Source organism: Mobula birostris, chromosome 2 (assembly GCF_030028105.1).
Source record: "Mobula birostris isolate sMobBir1 chromosome 2, sMobBir1.hap1, whole genome shotgun sequence".
Taxonomy (NCBI): domain Eukaryota; kingdom Metazoa; phylum Chordata; class Chondrichthyes; order Myliobatiformes; family Myliobatidae; genus Mobula; species Mobula birostris.
In genome coordinates, this window is record NC_092371.1 from 213428656 (window position 1) to 213448025 (window position 19370).

At 40.6% G+C, this 19370-nt stretch overlaps 1 protein-coding gene across 2 annotated transcripts in view; it reads left to right on the forward strand.

Annotated features, from left to right (window-relative positions):
• The window catches only part of msraa (methionine sulfoxide reductase Aa), a 347255-nt gene that overhangs the window by 242819 nt on the left and 85066 nt on the right, over positions 1-19370 (forward strand). For both annotated transcript variants that reach the window (XM_072251424.1, XM_072251423.1), the window contains exons 4-5: positions 4400-4504; positions 9298-9404. In XM_072251424.1, the coding sequence (XP_072107525.1) occupies positions 4400-4504; positions 9298-9404 (212 nt within the window). The remainder of the gene's footprint in view (positions 1-4399; positions 4505-9297; positions 9405-19370) is intronic.

Below are 19370 nucleotides of genomic sequence, written 5' to 3' on the forward strand. Positions count from 1 at the left end.
ATAAAGCTAAAGCTACACAAGAATGGCTTAAAAGCAATAAAGTTAATGTCCTGGAGTGGCCAAGTTAGACCTCAATCCAATTGAGAATTTGATGCTGAATTTGAAAAGGGCTGTTCATTCATGTTCCCCAAGCAACCTGACAGAGCTTGAGCAGTTTTGTGAAGAAGAATGGGGGAAAATTGCAGTGTCCAGATGTGTAAAGCTGACAGAGACTCAAGGCTGTAATTGTTGCCAAAGGTGCATCTACTAAATATTAACTTGAAGGGGGTGAATACTTATGCAATCAATTATTGTGTTTTATATGTGTAATTAATGTAGATCACTTTGTAGAGATCTGATTTTATTTTGAAATGTAAGAGTCTTTTTCTGTTGATCAGTGTAAAAAAAAGCCAAATTACATCCTCTGTGATTTCATGTTGTAAAACAATAAACATGAAAACTTCTGGGGGGGGGGGAGCGAATACTTTTTATAGACACTGTATGTCTTGCAATATTGTAGTAATATTGAGTAATAAGTATTCAAAAAACACTATGATTATGATAGTCTAGACTTAGAAGCTGAAATGAACCGAAGCTAAAAGATCTAATTGTAATAACCTATTAAAAGTGATTTGGTATAAATCCAGCATTCTATTGCTATTTATATTGGTCATCTGTAATACCAGTGCAAAGATCAGAGGATTAGTAACCATGGCTAAAAGTAAAATTGAAGTGTCTCCTTTTATTTTGTTATTGAATAGTCTGATTAAATTTTAAACACGATATTCTACAGATGCTGGAAATCCACAGTACACACATAAAGTGCTGGCAGAGCTCAGCATGTCAGGCAGCATCAATGAAGAATGAAGAATCAATATTTCGGGCTGAGACCCTGATCAGAAATAAATGGATTAAATTGAGTGTTTGAGTAATCAATTGCACTGTACCATTGATGGAATAAGAGAAAGGTGTAATAATCTGGTCATTGTCTTCATTTTGTACATGAATTACAGAATTTCGACTTCGGAGAAGTCACATTTACAGTACATTGGCTTAACACCAACAGAACGTGGCGGTATCCTCCTGAACTCCCAGAGCCCCCGATGACTCTATGATTTCAGTCTCTGAGGTCAACGTGAGAACATCCTTCAGGAGGGTGAATCCACAGAAAGCAGATGGTATACCTGGCTGAGTACTGAGGACCTGTTGTAATCAATTGGCTTGTTTATTGATATCGTTAACCTCTCAGTTTGGCAGTCCGAGGTACCCACCTGCTTCAGTCAAGCCGGCGCTCAAAAAGAGCATGGTAACCTGCCTCAATCCAGAAGCATGTTTTGAGTGGTTGGTGGGGTGGAACATATCAACTCCTGCCTGAGGAGGGACTTGAATCCATACCAATGTGCCTACTGTCACAACAAGTCAACAGCAGATGCCACTTCATTGGATCTACACTCAGCTCTGGAACACCTGGACAGTGAAGATACCTCACCAGAATGCTCCGCATTGACTACAGCTCAGCATTCAATGCTATCATCCCCTCAAAACTAATCAGTAAGCTCCAAGACCTTAGGCCTGTATACCTCCTTGTGCAACTGGATCTTCAATTTCCTCAATTGCAGATCCCAATGCCTGTGGATTGGCAACATCATCTTCTCCATAATCATCATCAGCACGGGAGCATCATAAGGCTGTTTGCTCTACTCGCTGTATACCTATGACTGTGAGGCTCAGTACAGCTCCAATGCCATAGTTAAGTTTGCTGACGCCACCAATGTTGTTGACCGAATCAGAGATGGTGAAAAATCATCATGTAGAAGGGAGACAAAAAGTCTGCCAAAACAACAACCTCTCACTCAACACCAGCAAAACCAAAGAGCTGGGTATTGACCACAGGAGGTCCATGAGCTAGTCCTTAATAGGGGATCAGAAGTGGAGAGGACAGTAACTTTAAATATCTTGGCGTTATCATATCAGAGGATCTTTCCTGGGACTAGTGCATAAGTGCCATCACAAAGAAGGCAAGACAACACCTCTTCTTTTTTGGAGGTTTGCATAGATTCTACATGTCATCTAAAATTTTGACAAACTGCTATGGATGCACAGTGGAGGCACCTTGACTGGTTGAATCATGGCCTGATGTGGGAACACCAATGCCCAAGAATGGGAAAGCCTCCAGTCCAGTCCATCACAGGGAAAGCCCTCTTCACCACTGAGCACATCAACAAGGAGTGCTGCAGCAACAAACCATCCAGAGCTCCCATCATCTAGGCCACGTGCTGTTGCCATCTGGAAGGGGATACAGGAGTCTTAGCTCCCACACCCCCAAGTTCACAAACAGTCGTTACCTTCAACCATCAAGCTCCTGCACCAGCATGGATAATTTCAGTCATCTCATCTCTGAATGGATAGCATAACCTATGGACTCTACAACTCACATTGTCAATATTATTATTATTGTTATTTGTATTTGCAGCCTTCCTTTGCACTTCGGTTCTTTGTCAGTCTTTGTGTGTAGTTTTTCATTCATTCTATTGTATTTACTGTGAATGTCTGCAAGAAAGTGAATTTCGCTTTCTTGCAGGCATTCACAATACCTTGATAATAACTTTACTTTGAACTTTGAGATGATTAGCTACTTTGCAGAATTCTTGGTGGATAAGAATCCTCAGTGAATGAGGAAGAGTGATGGGACTATGGTTCCTTCATTAGGTGCATTGGTATATTGTATTTTTAATCATTGTTAATCTTTAATTACATGACTGTACACCTGAGTGTTTTTGAATTTGTATAAACTTTCACTGAGATCACCTGTAGCAAGAAACTTTGAAGTTGATCATAACCCTTGCCCCTTCATTCATAAATGTTAAATAGCTGGACCAGCCTAAGGTTGACTTCGATGTATGGGATGATCTCTGCAGGCTAGATGTTCCTGGTCAAAAAACTAGAAGAGAATTGTTCACTAATAAAGGAGATACAATTCTCTCACAATTTGTTTCTGTAGAGCAGTAGACTTTAAATTTGCCCTTTATAAATAAGTATTCTTAAGTATAAAGACTGAGGAGCATGTTGCATACTATGTTGTACATTTTGTTAAATTGGAGTGAGTTCATCAAAACTATTGTGTTACATCTCTCTGCATTTCCTTAATCACTCCATGCTGCCTCTGTAAGTTTGTAAACTACAGCCTACGTCCACTCTTCACAGCCACAAATTCAATCTGGTATCTTCCTCAGTTATGGAGCTGTGGTGGGAATACTGCCAAATGGCACCCTCAGCAAGAATGGAGTTTTAATGTCAATGGAAAGTTCCATTTTCACTGCCGCTCTGACTTCAGATTTGTTTCAAATTAAAACAAATCATGTAAAAGGTGTAAAGCACTTAATGGAACACAAGCTGTTGGTAAAATCTCCTGCCTCCTGATAAGCAGTTTGATGTTGGCTTGGATTTAGGTGATATTGATTCAGGATGTTGGAAACTGTTACAAAATTTCATTTGTAATTTTAGAATTCCCTAGCAGTTTCCAACATCCTGTATCAATATCACCTACTTTGCACCTGCCTCCTTCATCCACTGAGCCCAAATCAGAAATTCCGGTGCAGTAATGTGAATATATGTTTAAGATTCAAAGCATGGAAAAATGGTGAATTCAGTGGTATAAAATTTGTTATTTTGGCAACTGACACATGCTTTTTTTATAAGTCGATTTGTAATTGTAGGGAAATGCATATTAATCGTGATTTGATCCTACTATGTAAGTTATGTAATATTTTAAGGGCTAGGTATTCACTGTTTTTTTTCTCCTAAATTTCAAAATGCAAGTTTAAGTTTGTTTGCTGAATAAAGATTAAACCAGTACTAATGCCTCAGAAAACCTGGTGATTGAAGTTAACATTGGAATGACTAGATGCTAATCTTTTAGTAATCTATGTTTCGTTCCTTTCTCAACCATTATAGTACATCTTCAAAAGTGAGCTAGCTCCTTTTCTTAGTGCTTAATTATGCTAATCCACTGAGAATGGAAGTGTTTTCTATGAGACATAGAGACTGAGTAAATAATGGATTATCTTGTTGGCAGTCCTCCCAAATACAGGTATCAGCACTAAAAGTGAGCATTTGCGCAGAATGTTGCATTGGAGGGTGCTTTTTTTCTCAGTGAATTGGAATCCTAATAATATAATAAAATCGTGTTTTCACTTCATTTGTTGCTGCTGGGGGCAGACTGCAGAGTTACTCATGGGATGTTATTCATAACATGTTTAAGTTCAGTAAATGATTCAGGCAATGAATTTGCTTAATATTTAACCAATTGCTTTATTTTAGGGTAAATTGCAATTTTAAAAGTGTGAAAGATTACAATTCTACACCACTGGAGTTTTTCATTTGTGACTATAATAAATATTAACATGCAGTCCTTCTGCAGGGATGACTGGCCACGCAGAAGTAGTGCGAGTTGTGTACCAGCCAGAGAAAATCTGCTTTGAAAAATTGCTCAAGGTCTTCTGGGAGAGCCATGACCCAACACAAGGTACAGTAATGAATAGACCAGCTCCTCATTATATTCCTAATTACTGCTGTGGTAATTAGTGTTTCAGTAACATGTTTCAAGTGAACCTTGAAACCACACGTGGTCCAAACATCGAAGAAGGCAAAAAAAAAGATGGGCAGAGATTCTTTGTAAAACTGAGTCAATTGAACCAGAAAAATATTATGATTCTTCAACTCAGAGGAATTAGCGTTGCTTTGACAAAATCCTGTCCACTGGGAGTCAGTAACAGTCTGCAGCATGTTTTATTTTTGCATTCCCAATTGTAATAGAATGTGGGGTGATACACAATATGGAAAGAGATGACAAATTTTTCACAACTGGAATTTGTGCTTATCTGTGACAAAACCAAATAACCTTTGCTTTTACTTACCACCTTGTAAACTTTTTATAGTGGGTTACTGGGTGTGGGGATGATGGTGAAAGGTGTTGCTGGTGATAATTGGATTTCCAATTCAGTTATCAAGTAGTGCTCCAATTATCTTCATATTAAAAACAACAGTGGAACAAAAGTGAATTGTTAGAATGTAAAATTATGGAATTTTATTAAATCTTAATCCAGGCAACTCGCCATAGTTTTCTTTTTAAATGCAGTTTCTTTTGTATTCTTGGAAATTTTCCTAAACTGGGAAGAGGCTTAAAATGAATTGACTAAACTTTGGCTTTACAAGTGTAGAGGTGCCAAAGAATTTAAATGGAGGTGATTCACTATCCTTTCTTCAACCAACCAATTTGGGTATTCTTCCTCCAAGGATAATGTGTTAGAAATATACTAGAGGTTTAAAAATATTTATTTAAATTAGTGTGCTATGTTAGTTATATTTTTTCTCCCATTACTGAGTGCCCTAATCCTTGATTTACTTCAGAGTAAGTATGATATGCTGCTTAGACATGCTTATCAAGGAGGAAGGTCTCTTTTGCAGCAGATTTTAAAGGTTAATTCAACACAGACTGGTTAATTGCTGGTGTGAGCATTCATGACTTCTTAACCCTTTTTCATGCTTTTTCAGCAATTTAATTCTCAGATTCAAAGACAACTATTTACAGTGCTACTTCTTTCGGCCTCTTTTGTTATAGTTTTCCTTTAGCCGTTGGTGCTGCACAGGGTTTTCTTCGGACTCGGAGGACGCTGAGGAGCAGCCAAATTGGCAGGAGAGAGCATGGCGAAGTGAAGGGAGAGGGTGGAGAGAAGAACGGCTTTGGAAATCTTATCAATGTTTACCTTTAAGAAACAATTCTTTCAAAAACTTAAAGGGCAATGCATTTATTTCTAAAAGTAGAACATCACTGCTGCAGCTGTTGCTCAGAGCATTTAGAAAGACAAGAACAATGTGGTTAGTTAGGGCTGCCATGTTGACGAGGATGCTTTTTTTTAAAATGTCTAATTTCAGAGTGCAGTCTGTGATCACTTAGTTTGCAGCATACCATTGCTTCAAGATAGTCCTCAGTTCTCTGAAGCAAAGAGGAACATCCACATCGTCTTTCCATTGACAGAGTAAAGCAGGACATTGCCGTTGTGTCAGTGCAAACTTCCTTAATCCAAAGGTGTAGCACATATCGAACGTTTCCCAGCAAGATCCTGGCATCAATTGAAATGAAATGCAAATTCTACCAGATTTGTGATCGTAAACTGTGTGCCATGGAGGTCTCTGCCTGTTTCTGGTAGCAGTCTTACTGTGTCACTTGAACAGTACAATCAAGTTCCTGGCTCACTGCTGGTTACCTAGGGCTGTCCTTTTCATGTTTAATATGTGTGCTATCAGAAAGCTGGCACGGCTGCGGAGCTGGACAACAAAGGAGGTGATCCTGCCTCGAGGTAGGCTGTGCTCTAGGAACATGTTGCTCAGGATACTTTGGTTGATGATTTGCAATAGGGCCCTGAACAGAGAATGCAGGTTTTTAAATTATCTGCTTGCATGCCCCATCATTTTACCATCACGTTTGCTTGCCTTCTCCACCACCAAGGCAGTGAAAGGTGTAGCAGACATGGTATAGACACCAGTACCTTTTAGTTGTAAGTGTTTTTCGATAGCTGCATGTGTTCTGTACACCCATAGTTCTCAGGATACTTTCTGTATGTTCAACATGGGTTTTGCTGTCATTTAAAAATTCGTATTAACAGCAAATCCAGAACAGAATTTAATTTTGTCGAAAGATGCCTTTCCACACATGCTTGGTAGAAATGTTTAAGGATCACCATTGTGCAGTTTCCTTTTGCCTTCTGCTGTTCATATTCCCTCACCCTAGTCCTCTACAAAGCTCCATCTCAGAAATTTCACTTGGGAGATGAAACTTCCTGGGCTCCCAAAGGGGATACATCTGATAGCGATGGTGGGCAAACCGGCTGCGCAGTAGCGTAGTGGTTAGCACAACACTTTACAGTACCAGCGACCCGGGTTCAATTCCGACTGCTGTCTGGTAGGAGTTCTCCCCGTGACTGCGTGGGTTTCCTCCGGGAGTAACAGTTTCCTCCCACAGTTTGTACTAGTTGGTTTGTTAATTGGTCATTAGTGTGTTGGCGCGTGGCCAAGTGGTTAAGGTGTCGGTCTAGTGATCTGAAGGTCGCTAGTTCGAGCCTCAGCTGAGGCAACGTGTTGTGTCCTTGAGCAAGGCACTTAACCACACATTGCTCTGCGACGACACCGGTGCCAATCTGTATCGGCCCTAATGCCCTTCCCTTGGACAACGTTGGTGGCGTGGAGAGGGGAGACTTGCAGCATGGGCAACTGCCAGTCTTCCATACAACCTTGCCCAGGCCTGCGCCCTGGAAATCTTCCAAGGTGCAAATCCATGGTCTCACAAGACTAACGGATGCCTATAATCTATAATAAGTTGGTCATTGTAAATTGTTAAATCATATCAACTAGGTTAAATTGAAAGTTGCTAGGCAGCACCACTCGAAGGGTGCTATATCCCAATAAATATATAACTAAACCATTATGGGTCCTGGTGACAGGATGGAATGCCAGTGTGGGTTGACTAATCATTCAGTACGAAAAATCATTAACAACTCATTAACTGAAACATATGTGAGATTGGGCCTTGTACTAAAAAACCACAAATCAAAGTTCTCTGCAATCTTTCCCACGACAATGAGGCCCTGAAAAACATGAACAATTTCCCATCTATTGGGAGCCATTTTAAACAAAGGCAAACACTTGCAATTGAATGGCTCTGTTTCTTGTCATTGTATTCTTGTCAGAGCTTTATTGCTCATCTCGTAGTTTTGCATGAGTATATATAGGGTATAATCTTTTTCATTATGCTGCCTGGCCTGCTGCGTTCACCAGCATTTTTTGTGTGTGTTGCTTGAATTTCCAGCATCTGCAGATTTCCTCGTATTTGTGAATCTTTTTCATTGCGTTGTTTCCTCTCAGAGCTGAAGGCACAGGGAAGTCTGTTTTCTCTTCATACATTTCACTAACTTCATTGTCAACACCTCACTGCAACTCCTAAATCATCCAAAACTTGAATCCAAAATGATTGTTATGTAATACTGTTTATGTTGTTTTGAATTGGATTTGATTTTGCTTGGGTAGCTTGGCCGCAGAACAATGAAATCACCCAGACAGAATTCTGGCACGGTAACGTGGCTTGTTGCAATACTTCAGATTTCCATTTTGGCTGGGATAGTCTATTGACCCGTACAAAGCAAACTTCAAAAGGTCTGTTGGCTTTCCTAGGAATTTATTAAGCTGCTTAAGTTTACGCAGAGAGCCACGTGCTCTGTTAGTGCTTCACAAATATTGGGGTTAACTGGGATCTTGTCACCAGTGAAACTGGCTTCAAGTGTACACATGCTAACTGCACTTTGCTTAGCTAGGCATGATTCAGGTTGGTTGTATTACGGTTTAATCAACATAAGTCTGAGCAGGTACCAGTTTCAAATCAGCACTGCTTGTTTATCAAGGCTGGAGAATTGTTTCTTCAAGCATTTCCTTTTGGTGACATATATTAACATATATTTGCATTCCTCGGGAGAAACTAAACCTAGAATTTTCTTGGAGAAGTGTATGAACAGTTCCAAATTGGTACCTTTAAAAATCTAGCTTAAATATACATTATTAAATTAAATTAAATGTAGCCTCACAAAGGACAGTATATTACTGCAAAATATGCTGTTGTGTCAGCCAAAATTGTACCTTTACTTAAAAAGATGGGTCAGATAAATTGCTAATTGGGTTCTCAGTTGATCAGTTGGTTTGAAGAAAAGGCAATACGTACCTTTTGACAAGTGCGTTCAGTACAAATAGTATTTTTTAAGCAGATCACCAATCACAATAAAATTATTTCTCTATTCATTTTTATTAAAATATTTTTGTTTCTCAAAGATTTCTTTAACTTAACATCTTAAGTTTACATTTAGTCACAGTAAGCATCAAGAACACATGCTTTCTATTAATATTTCATAATTAACAGCACTCAACTATAGACAACATGTTAATTGTTAGCAACACACACAGAATGCTGGAAGAACTCAGGAGGCCAGGCAGCATCTATGGAAAAGAGTTCAGTTGACATTTTGGGCTGACACCCTTCGGCAGGACTGGGAACGTCGACTGCACTCTTTTCCACAGATGCTGCTTGGCCTGTTGAGTTCCTCCAGCATTTTGTGTGTTGTTTGGATTTCCAGCATCTGCAGATTTTCTCTTGTTTATGTTCATTGTTAATCCATTTTGCTCACCAAGCATTCATTATTAACTGCAAAAGATATATTACAGTGCTGTTACACACTGAAACCTGCAAATGTATCAGCCTATGTTTTTGATGTGCAGGTATGCGGCAAGGAAACGATGTTGGCTCTCAGTACCGGTCAGTCATTTATCCGTACACCAAGGAGCAGATGGCTGCGGCTCTGAAATCTAAAGAAGTCTTTCAGGAGGTACTGTGGTTAAAAGCTTAGAGGGAGATTATTTTCTTTAAATGGTTTGAAGTTTGTCTGTTTTGAAATAGCACAAAAGATTTCTGATGTTTATGAGATCCCGTGGCTGTGGGAGTAGAAATATCAATGTAGAGCTGGAATTAGCAGCCATTTTTATAGTCAGTTTGGTTATAAATCTGAGATGGTGGTGTTTCTTCTTGCAATTTTATTCATTATTATCTTTTGGCCTATGTATTTTGCATTCATAAAGGTAAAGTGCTTGAGAACGGCAAAGACAGATCTGGAAATCCGAAATGTGATTTTGAAATTTCAAATCCTGTTTCCTCCTACGTCCATGCAGGAGTAGGCCCTTCCAGCCTCTTGAGCGGCGTCGCCCCAGCAACCCCCAACCGTCCCGATTTAACCCTAACCTAATCAAGGGGCAGTTTCCTCCTCACAGAGGACTCTGGGATTGAACGCTGAACTCTGAACTCTGAACTCTGAGCTGTAATAGTGTTGTGCTAACCCTGCCACCCTTTTTAGATGATAGAATGAAGATTCTAGCTGGTTGTTGCGTTTGAATAAAATAAAGCAGTAACATAGAGCTTGGTATTGAAAATTGATATTATACAAATGAATCTAAATATGATATCCAAAATGTTATCTCAGCTGTAACACCAGAGAAGAATGAACATTTATTTTTTGTTTCCTAAAAGCAATTTGTCAGACATTGGTGCTCTAGTGAATTTTTGAACTGAATTGAACAAAATTGCATTTTACCATAATTTAAATTTATGCAGCCTGACATTAGTGTATACTCTCTGTGACCCCATCCACTCCACCATTATCTTATCCACAGAAAACACTCAATGAACTTGCAAAGCAAACAAACACCATCACAGTGGTTACCCTGTTGGACAAGTATAGATTGATTAATCCATCTTAAATCCCACCAAAGTTGTTTGAGGATTTGAAATTGCTTTCCAAAATTAATAAACTATTTTCAAAGTAACATACAGAAAATGCTGGAGGGAACTCAGCAGGACAGGTGATATCTATGAAAATGAATAAACAGCCCATGTGTCGGGCTGAGACCCTTCTTCAGGACTGGAAAGAAAGGGAGAAGACACCAGAATAAAAAATGTGGGGGGAGGGGAGGGAGGATAGCTGGAAGGTGATAGATAAAGCCAAGTGAGTGGGAAAGATAATGGGCAGGAGAGGAAGGAATTTGATAGGAGAGGAGAGTGAATCATCAAAGAAAAGGAAGGAGGAGGGGACCCAGTGGGAGATGATGGGCAGGTGAGAAGAGGAGAGAGGCCAGAGTGGGGAATACAAGGAGAGGAGAGGGGGGTAGGGAAGGAGAAATTGATGTTCGTGCCATCAGGTTGGAGGCTACCCAGATAGAATATAGGTGTTGCTCCTCCATCCTGAGGGTGGTCTCATTGTGGCACCGGAGGAGGCCATAGACTGGCATGTCGGAATGGGAATGGGAATCGGCCTGAAACGTCGACTGCACCTCTTCCTACAGATGCTGCCTGGCCTGCTGCGTTCACCAGCAACTTTGATGTGTGTTGCTTGAATTTCCAGCATCTGCAGAATTCCTGTTTGCGTTTATTGGTATTATAATGTTTGGCCACTGGGAAGTTCTGCTTTTGGCGGATGGAGAGAAAGTGCTGAGCGAAGCTGTCCCCCAGTTGCGACGGGTCTCACATGTACAGGAGGCCACACCAGGAGCACTGGACACCAGTAGAAGACATCAGCAGCACTCACAACACGCTGGAGGAACTCAGCAGGTTGGGCAGCATCCGTGGAAAAGAACAGACAACGTTTCAGGCTGGAACCCTTTGACAGGACCTGACGAAGGGTTCCGGCCCGAAACGTCTGTTCTTTTCCACAGATGCTACCCGACCTGCTGAGTTCCTCCAGTGTGTTGTGAGTGTTGCTTTGACCCCAGCATCTGCAGAGTATTTTGTGAAGATATCAGCAGATTTGCAGGCCAAGTGCTGCCTCACCTGGAAGGGCTGTTTGGGGCCCTAGATGGAGGTGAATGGGCAGGTGTAAGGTCACTTTGGCCACTTGCAGGGATAAGTAGTGGAGAGGGACGAATCATCAATGGAATCATGAAGGGAGCAATCCCTGCAGAAAGCAGGGGTGGGATAAGGCTGTACAGAAATTTTGTTGTAGTACGATCCCTTTGGAGATGGCAGAAGTTGCGGAGCATGATGTGTTGGTCTATTTTCAATGTGGTTTGTTAAAAATACAAATGGTCATCAATATCCTTTAAGGGATAGTGACATCAGACTCCTCTCAACGTGAATGACTCTCAGCAGATCTTCAAGTAAGCTACTCATTGATACTAGCAAGTGGATATACAGAATTGGCAGCTGTATCAGTGGTATCACGAGGTCAAGAATATTAACTGGCGGCTTTTACTGGAATTACTGGACGTTTAACGTTTGCTGTGATACTAGGTGGACTTCGACGTGTATTGGTAGCAAACTTCCAAGTTCCTATTTACATTTATTTTCACTTGTTAAATTTTGAATTGTACCCAAAGAGCTTTTACTATTTTGTGTTCATAAGAAGCACTAAAAGCATTCAGTTAGTGATAGAATAGTGACCAAACAGAATCAATACTTGTATGTTTAATTTCCCACTGAGCAAAGAAAGAATGTCTGTTGAAAAGAGGTAAGGTGGGTTGAATATTAGTGTCTCTTGATCCAAGGTAGGATTATGCTGTCATTGTTATGGGCCTTATCAGAGTATCGGCACATCCTGTGCTGCTACTGCCTAAACTTGTAGCTGACACTGTATGAAATTACTGCAGTAATCTGCACGTGGTGCTACGTAATCATTTGTGTGACTCAAAGAATCTTTGCAATAAAATAGAATTAATAAAATTGCTGTGTTCCAATCATTTATACCCAAAACTTTATCTGTTGGATCAGTCTTGCTGTTTTGGAAAGTGTAAGATTTTGATAAGTATGATTTATGCCCTAAATTAGTTTCAAAATATTTCAAATTCAGAATATTTTAGGATCCCTTTGATCAGGTTACCGGGAGCCATTAGCTTCAGCTGTTATCTGGGTTAGTATGAAATTTGCTGTAATGGTTCGGAGAAGTGCTGTGGTGCAGTAGAAAGCACAAAGACCAACCTGAAAGTTAAACAGCTGAGCCCACCTTCATTGTTCTTGAACACTGAGGTGGGAGGCCCTGCCAAAGGCACCATTGTTAGGTCTCATCTGTTTTTCTCTTGCTTTATAACTCTTCCAGAGATTTACACAAAATCAGCTGTCAAGGAATTCAGTTTTTATTGTAAAAGGTTATTAATTAGAATTGGAAAAAATAGCAATGAATTGTCAGAGAGGATTTTCATAATAATTTAGGAGTCTCTACCAGCACTTGAGAATCCTCTGGCTCTATGTGAGTAAATCAGGGGAATAGTATTCCAATATCCCTTCTGGGCTTTTCCCCTGTGATAAAATGCATTTTTATGTAATCTCTTTGGTCATTATGTTGGTAAATATTTGAACCCCAAGAAGAGGATAGCACTTAAATGACAGAAGCCTTACATGGCGTAATAGAGGAGCAAGCTTATGAACCTTTTTCATGGGGTTGTTATTGTGGTACAGAAGAGAAAACTCCAGGGGATGAAAAACTGCTTTACAAAACCAGGCCAGCTTTTTTGTCATGCAGTTTGCAACATGACAATACATTAATGATACAGAGCATATTTAGCATACATAGCAGCTTCAGAGCTGATCTTTTTACAGCAACTTTCCAGAACCCTGAGGTTTGTCCACATGCCCTTCTGTTTCAACTAAAAGGTTGAGAGTGTCAGTACAAAAATCTACCATTATGCTGCAGTGCAGCTCTGAGAGACTAGACCCGGCAATAGTTCCGCATTTTGCATGAGAACGTAAAGTACGGACCCGTTTGTTCTATTGTGTGAGCCAATTGCAAAGAAAGGAGGGGAGGTCAATATTTTTTTAATATCAGTATTATATTTTTAAATGACTCAGGCACTGTCACATTACTGTTTGTGGGATATCGTATCCAATCGGATATCCTGAGGCTGTTAAAGATGCATTATTAAAGCCTTTTTCTTCCACAGTAATGAGGACACTAATAAATAGGCATAACTTTCCAAAATATTTTTAGATTTCTGAAATAGCTTTGGGTTGACGTAGATCTTCAGTGGGCAAATAAAGTAATTAAACAGGTTCAAATTCAGTATTGTCCTGATAAAACCATGAGCAATTACTTTTGTGTTCAATTTTTAAAAACATATGATGACTTTTTATGAATTATGTTAGAGTGATTAATTGTATAGATGCTGAGTTAAAATAAATATGAAACATAGCATAAATTGAAGATGTTTTTCATTGCTAAAACATTGGTTGCTTTGCAAATTGGTTGAGTGCATCAAACAATGGTTAAGTAGAACTGTGTTGAAGCTCCCTCTCCTGGTCCATTTACTATCATTCTTCTGGTTTCCACCATTATTTTTTGTGACATCTGTGCAGCGTTCAACAGATCTATTACCACGGCAACAGACTCTGTTTCACCCTTTGATTATCTGAGGAGAACCAGTGGGGTTAAGGGTCAGTTGCATATTGTCACGCAGCTGCTTGAAAATCAGCTGCTGGCCTTGGCTATTGCGAGGAGGTATTGGAGGCAGCTAGGTTAAGCAGCTCTGAATAACTGCCAGCTGTGTGCATCATAGCAGTATAGCAGCATAGCCCAGGGGCCCTAAGGTCAATGTCATTAGCTTTGTCCTCAGTCCACCCCTTTCCCCACTCAGATCTAAGACAGTACTTTATTCCAGTCATATTCAGTTCAATTTCTGGAGTCATATATTCCATTTGATGCAACGTCTGCGTTGTGCTTTAGATATTTTAAAGAGCGATTAGCCTTATTTGTCACATGTACATCGAAAGATAAAGTGAAATGCATCATTGTGTCACCGAGCAACATGAGCAACATTGCGGGCTGTCCGCGAGTGTTGCCAGGCTTCCAGCGCCAACGTAGCTTGCCCACAACTTGCTAGCCCTAACCTGTGTTGTGTGTCTTTGGAATGTGGGAGGAAAGTGGAGCACCCAGAGGAAAGCCCCACGGTCACGGGGAGAACGTGAATCTGGTTCACTAGCACTGTAATAGTATTACGCTACTGTGCCACTCCAGTGCTGTTGCCGCATTCTGACTCGTACGCAGTGATTGCTTACTTTTAGGCAATGATTCTGATGTGCACACTAAATCAGGGGTAAATGCAAGCAGGCTTTTTCCACTGAGGTTGGCGGGACTACAGGGAAAGGTCATGGGTTAAGGGTTGAAAGGTGAAAAGTTGAAGGGGAATATCCCCAATCAAAGGGTCGTGAGAGTGTGGAACAAGCTGCCAGTACAAGTGCAGGTCGATGGGAGCAGGCAGTTTAAAGGATTCAGCATGGACTAGAGGGGGCCAAAGGGCCTGTTTCTGTGCTGTACTTCTCTATGACTCTACAGTAAGCTAGATGGATGGTGACAAGAAAAAAAAATCACATCTTTAAAACCACTGACTAAAATTCTTTCCGCCGGTTGCTTTTTTGGGTTGTGCTGTTACACGCATAACTGCCATTTTCCATTATTATTCATGAAGAACAAAATGTATTCTGCTTATGAAGAATATAATGTATTTTAAAAAGAGGGGAAATTAATTAAAATGTGTAGTGGTAGATAGGATCAAAAGGATGTTAGTAAGCTAACAGTTCCATGAAGATGGATGTATTTAACTCACTGTGTTATTTTTATATGTTGATCATTTAGTCGGGCTGTGTGACTGCTTCATATTTCTGATTTTGTTTATTTAAATATGATCATGCTGAAGTTAAATATGCTTAAAATATGAATGAATGATGCTGAATATTTGACTGTTTTATAGCTGACATCTTCATACTGCACACACTATCTTGAATGTAATCTGTAGCAGTTTAGACAATTAGACCACACGTATTCAGTCCAGGCTCACTGCCTCTTTGCTTTTCTGTCCCTCTGCATTACGTCTTATTGCTTTAATTGTCACTGAAATCAAGAAGCTGGACAGTAAGAATTTTTCAAGGAAATAATGTAGAGTATCAGAACTTTACAGTTAATCTACTTTATTGAATAGAACAATATTTTTCACGGTGGCTCTCACTGAAATAAGAACACAAGAAATAGGAGCAGGAGTAGGCCATCTGGTCCCTTAAGCCTGCTCAATAAGATCATGGCTAATCTAGCCAGAGTATCTTCCCCCTGCTTTCTTCACCCGCCTCTTCCACCCGTCCCCCTATTCCCCCCCTCCTCAGTCCTCCTCCCCTCCCCCCATACGCTTTCTCCTCTCCCCTCTCCCTTACCTCCCTTCTAACATTCCTCTGATCCTCCCTAAGCTACACATTTGAAGGGCCAAGTGGCCTAATTCTGCTCCTATGCACAAAAAATAAACAAAGCATTGGTCTTTTTTTCTGTCTCTGCTCAGTAGCTTTTAGGGAAGCTATTGTTTGGCTAAATGGGCTGAAAATTTCCGCAGACACGGGAGATTCTGCAGATGCTAGAAATCTTTGAGCAACACGTACAAAGTAGTGGAAGAATTTTGTTTATCCAGCATTTTGTGGGTATTGCAGAAGATTTCTACACAGCTGCCCCTTCAGCAGAGGACTGAGGAGTAGCTCTGATGGAATTTCAAGCATGATACCTGATCATACCTTAATAAAAAATCTATCTGCACGTTTTCTGTCTCTCCTCATTGATTTCTTGTCACATTTTTGTTTCAGCTTTCCCTGTTAAATTCATCTGTCTGTATTTATAATGGATTATGCCTGTGACCTCATTTTCTTGATCGTAGTCTAAAAAATGAAAAAGCTGCAGTTTCATATAATTAAATTTAACCTTTAATAATTAAGCTTACAAATTTAAAAAATCAAAGTTTTCATTTAAAGATTGCAACTTTTCCATTTTAGAGTTAATACTAATGTCTATATCTGTGAATCCTGAACTGAGTTTACATTGTTGAATTTTAGCATGTGTATTTTGTCTAAATCTCCAGGATATTTCACTGATAGCTGTGCTGAAACAGTACCTTCCTGAGATGCATAGCACCTGTGCTTATATTGTTTCTTAAAGAATTTATGAAATACAAGGTTACATTTTTATTTGGTAGTGTCCTTATCAATATGGAAGAGTAAATACTGTGCAATATCAATTCTATATCTGTTGTAACCACCAGACTGAAGTTAGTAAACATACATATTGAAGCCAGTAAACAACATATTGAATAGGCAAAAGCAACTTGGTTTTAAATTATAGTTCAAAATAAATTTATTATCAAAGTACATATACATCACCATATACAACCCTGAGATTCATTTTCTTATGGGGATTCACAGTAAATACAAAGAAACACAATGGAATCAGTGAAAGACCGCACCCTAGAAGACGAACAAACACCAACGTGCAAAAGACAACAACCTGTGCAAATACAAAAGGAGAATTAAAAAAAATAATAAATAGCAAAAATATCAAGAACATGAGATGAAAAGTCTTTGAAAGTGAGACCAGAGGTTGTGGGAACAGTTTGTGTTGGAGTGAGTGAACTTCAGCAAAGATATCCCCTCTGGTTCAAGAGCCTGATGGTTGAGGAGTAATAACTGTTCCTGCACTTGGTGCTGTTGGCTTTGACTCTCCTGTAGCTCATTCCTGATGGCAGCAGTGAAAAGGGAGCATGGCCTGGATGGTGGGAGTCCTTTTCTGCGCTAGCACTCCACGTAGATGTGCTGAATCGTGGGCAGGTCTTTATCTGTGATGGACTGGGCGGTATATTGTGGGCTTTCTGCTCAAGAACACTGGTGTTTCCATACCAGGCTGTGCTGCAACCAGTCAATATACTCTCCACTGCACATCTATAGAAGTTTGTCAAAGCTTTAGACCACATGCCAAATCTTCACAAACTTCTAAGAAAGTCGAGGCACTGCTGTGCTTTCTTTGTAACAGCGCTTGCGTGCTGGACCCAGGACAGATCCACTGCAGTGATAACACCGAAGAATTTAAGCTGCTGATTCTCTCCACCCCAGATCCCCTGAAGAGGACTGGCTCATGGACCTCCAGTTTCTTCCTCCTGAAGTCAATAATCAGCCCCTTGATCATGCTGACGCTATTGAAAGGTGGTTGTTGTGCACCACGCAGCCAGGTTTTCAATCTCTTTCCGATATGCTGATTCGTCACCACTTTTGACTTGGCTAACAACAGTGGTGTCATCAGCAAACCTGAACATGGTGTTGGAGCTGTGCTTAGCCACACAGTCATAAGTGTTAAGTGAGTAGAACAGGGGGCTAAGCACACAGCCTTGTGGTGCACCTGTGCTGATGGAGATTGTGGAGGAGATGTTGTTGCCAATCCGAACTGACTGAGAAATCAGCAAGCAAGGAAATCAAGGATCCAGTTGATCTAGTTCCTGAAGCTTATTGATTAGCTTTGAGGGAATATTAGAATATTGAATGCCAAGCTGTAGTCAATGAAGAGCATCCTGGTGTATGCATCTTTACTGTTCAGGTGTTCCAGAATTGAGTAAGAGGAAATGAAATGGCAGCTGATGTTAACCTGTTGTGCCGGTAGGCAAATTGGAATGGATCCAAGTTGTTTCTCAGGCAGGAGTTGATATGTTTCATCACCAACTCCTCAAAACACTTCATCACAGTGGATGTAAGTGCTGCTGGACAATAGTCATTGAGGCAGGTTACCACATTCTTCTTAGGCACTGATATGATTGAAGCCTGCTTGAAGCAGGTGGGTACCTCAGACTGCCAAGGTGAAAGGTTAAAGACAGCTGTGAAAGGAAAGGAATGAATATTCTGCATGGAGGTCGGTGACCAGTGGTGTGCCTCAGGGATCTGTTCTGGGACCCCTACTCTTCGTGAATTTATAAATGACCTGGATGAGGAAGTGGAGGGATGGGTTAGTAAGTTTGCTGATGACACAAAGGTTGGAGGTGTTGTGGATAGTGTGGAGGGCTGTCAGAGGTTACAGCGGGACATTGACAGGATGCAAAACTGGGCTGAGAAGTGGCAGATGGAGTTCGACCTAGATAAGTGTGAAGTGGTTCATTTTGGTAGGTCAAATATGATGGCAGGATATAGTATTAATGGTAAGACTCTTGGCAGTGTGGAGGATCAGAGGGATCTTGGGGTCCGAGTCCATAGGACACTCAAAGCAGCTGTGCAGGTTGACTCTGTGGTTAAGAAGGCATACGGTGTATTGGCCTTCATTAATTGTGGCATTGAATTTAGGAGCCAAGAGATAATGTTGCAGCTATATAGGACCCTGGTCAGACCCCACTTGGAGTACTGTGCTCAGTTCTGGTCACCTCACTACAGGAAGGATGTGGAAGCCATAGAAAGGGTGCAGAGGAGATTTACAAGGATGTTGCCTGGATTGGGGAGCATGCCTTATGAAAGCAGGTTGAGTGAACTCGACCTTTTCTCCTTGGAGCAACAGAGAATGAGAGGTGACCTGATAGAGGTGTATAAGATTATGAGAGGCATTGATCGTGTGGATAGTCAGAGGCTTTTTCCCAGGGCTGAAATGGTTGCTACAAGAGGACACAGGTTTAAGGTGCTGGGGAGCAGGTACAGAGGAGATGTCAGGGGTAAGTTTTTTTACTCAGAGAGTGGTGAGTGCGTGGAATGGGCTGCTGGCAACGGTGGTGGAGGCAGATACGATGGGGTTTTTTAAGAGACTTTTGGATAAGTACATGGAACTTAGAAAAATAGAGGGCTATGGAGAAGCCTAGTAATTTCTAAGATAGGGACATGTTTGGCACAACTTTGTGGGCCGAAGGGCCTGTATTGTGCTGTAGATTTTCTATGTTTCTGTGTCTCTATGAATTCTCTCCTTCTATATGACATAGACCATCCATTGTGGCTACTTCAACTCATGTAAATAATTGTGCCAAGGATTCTAAATGAAGGCATGGGTAAG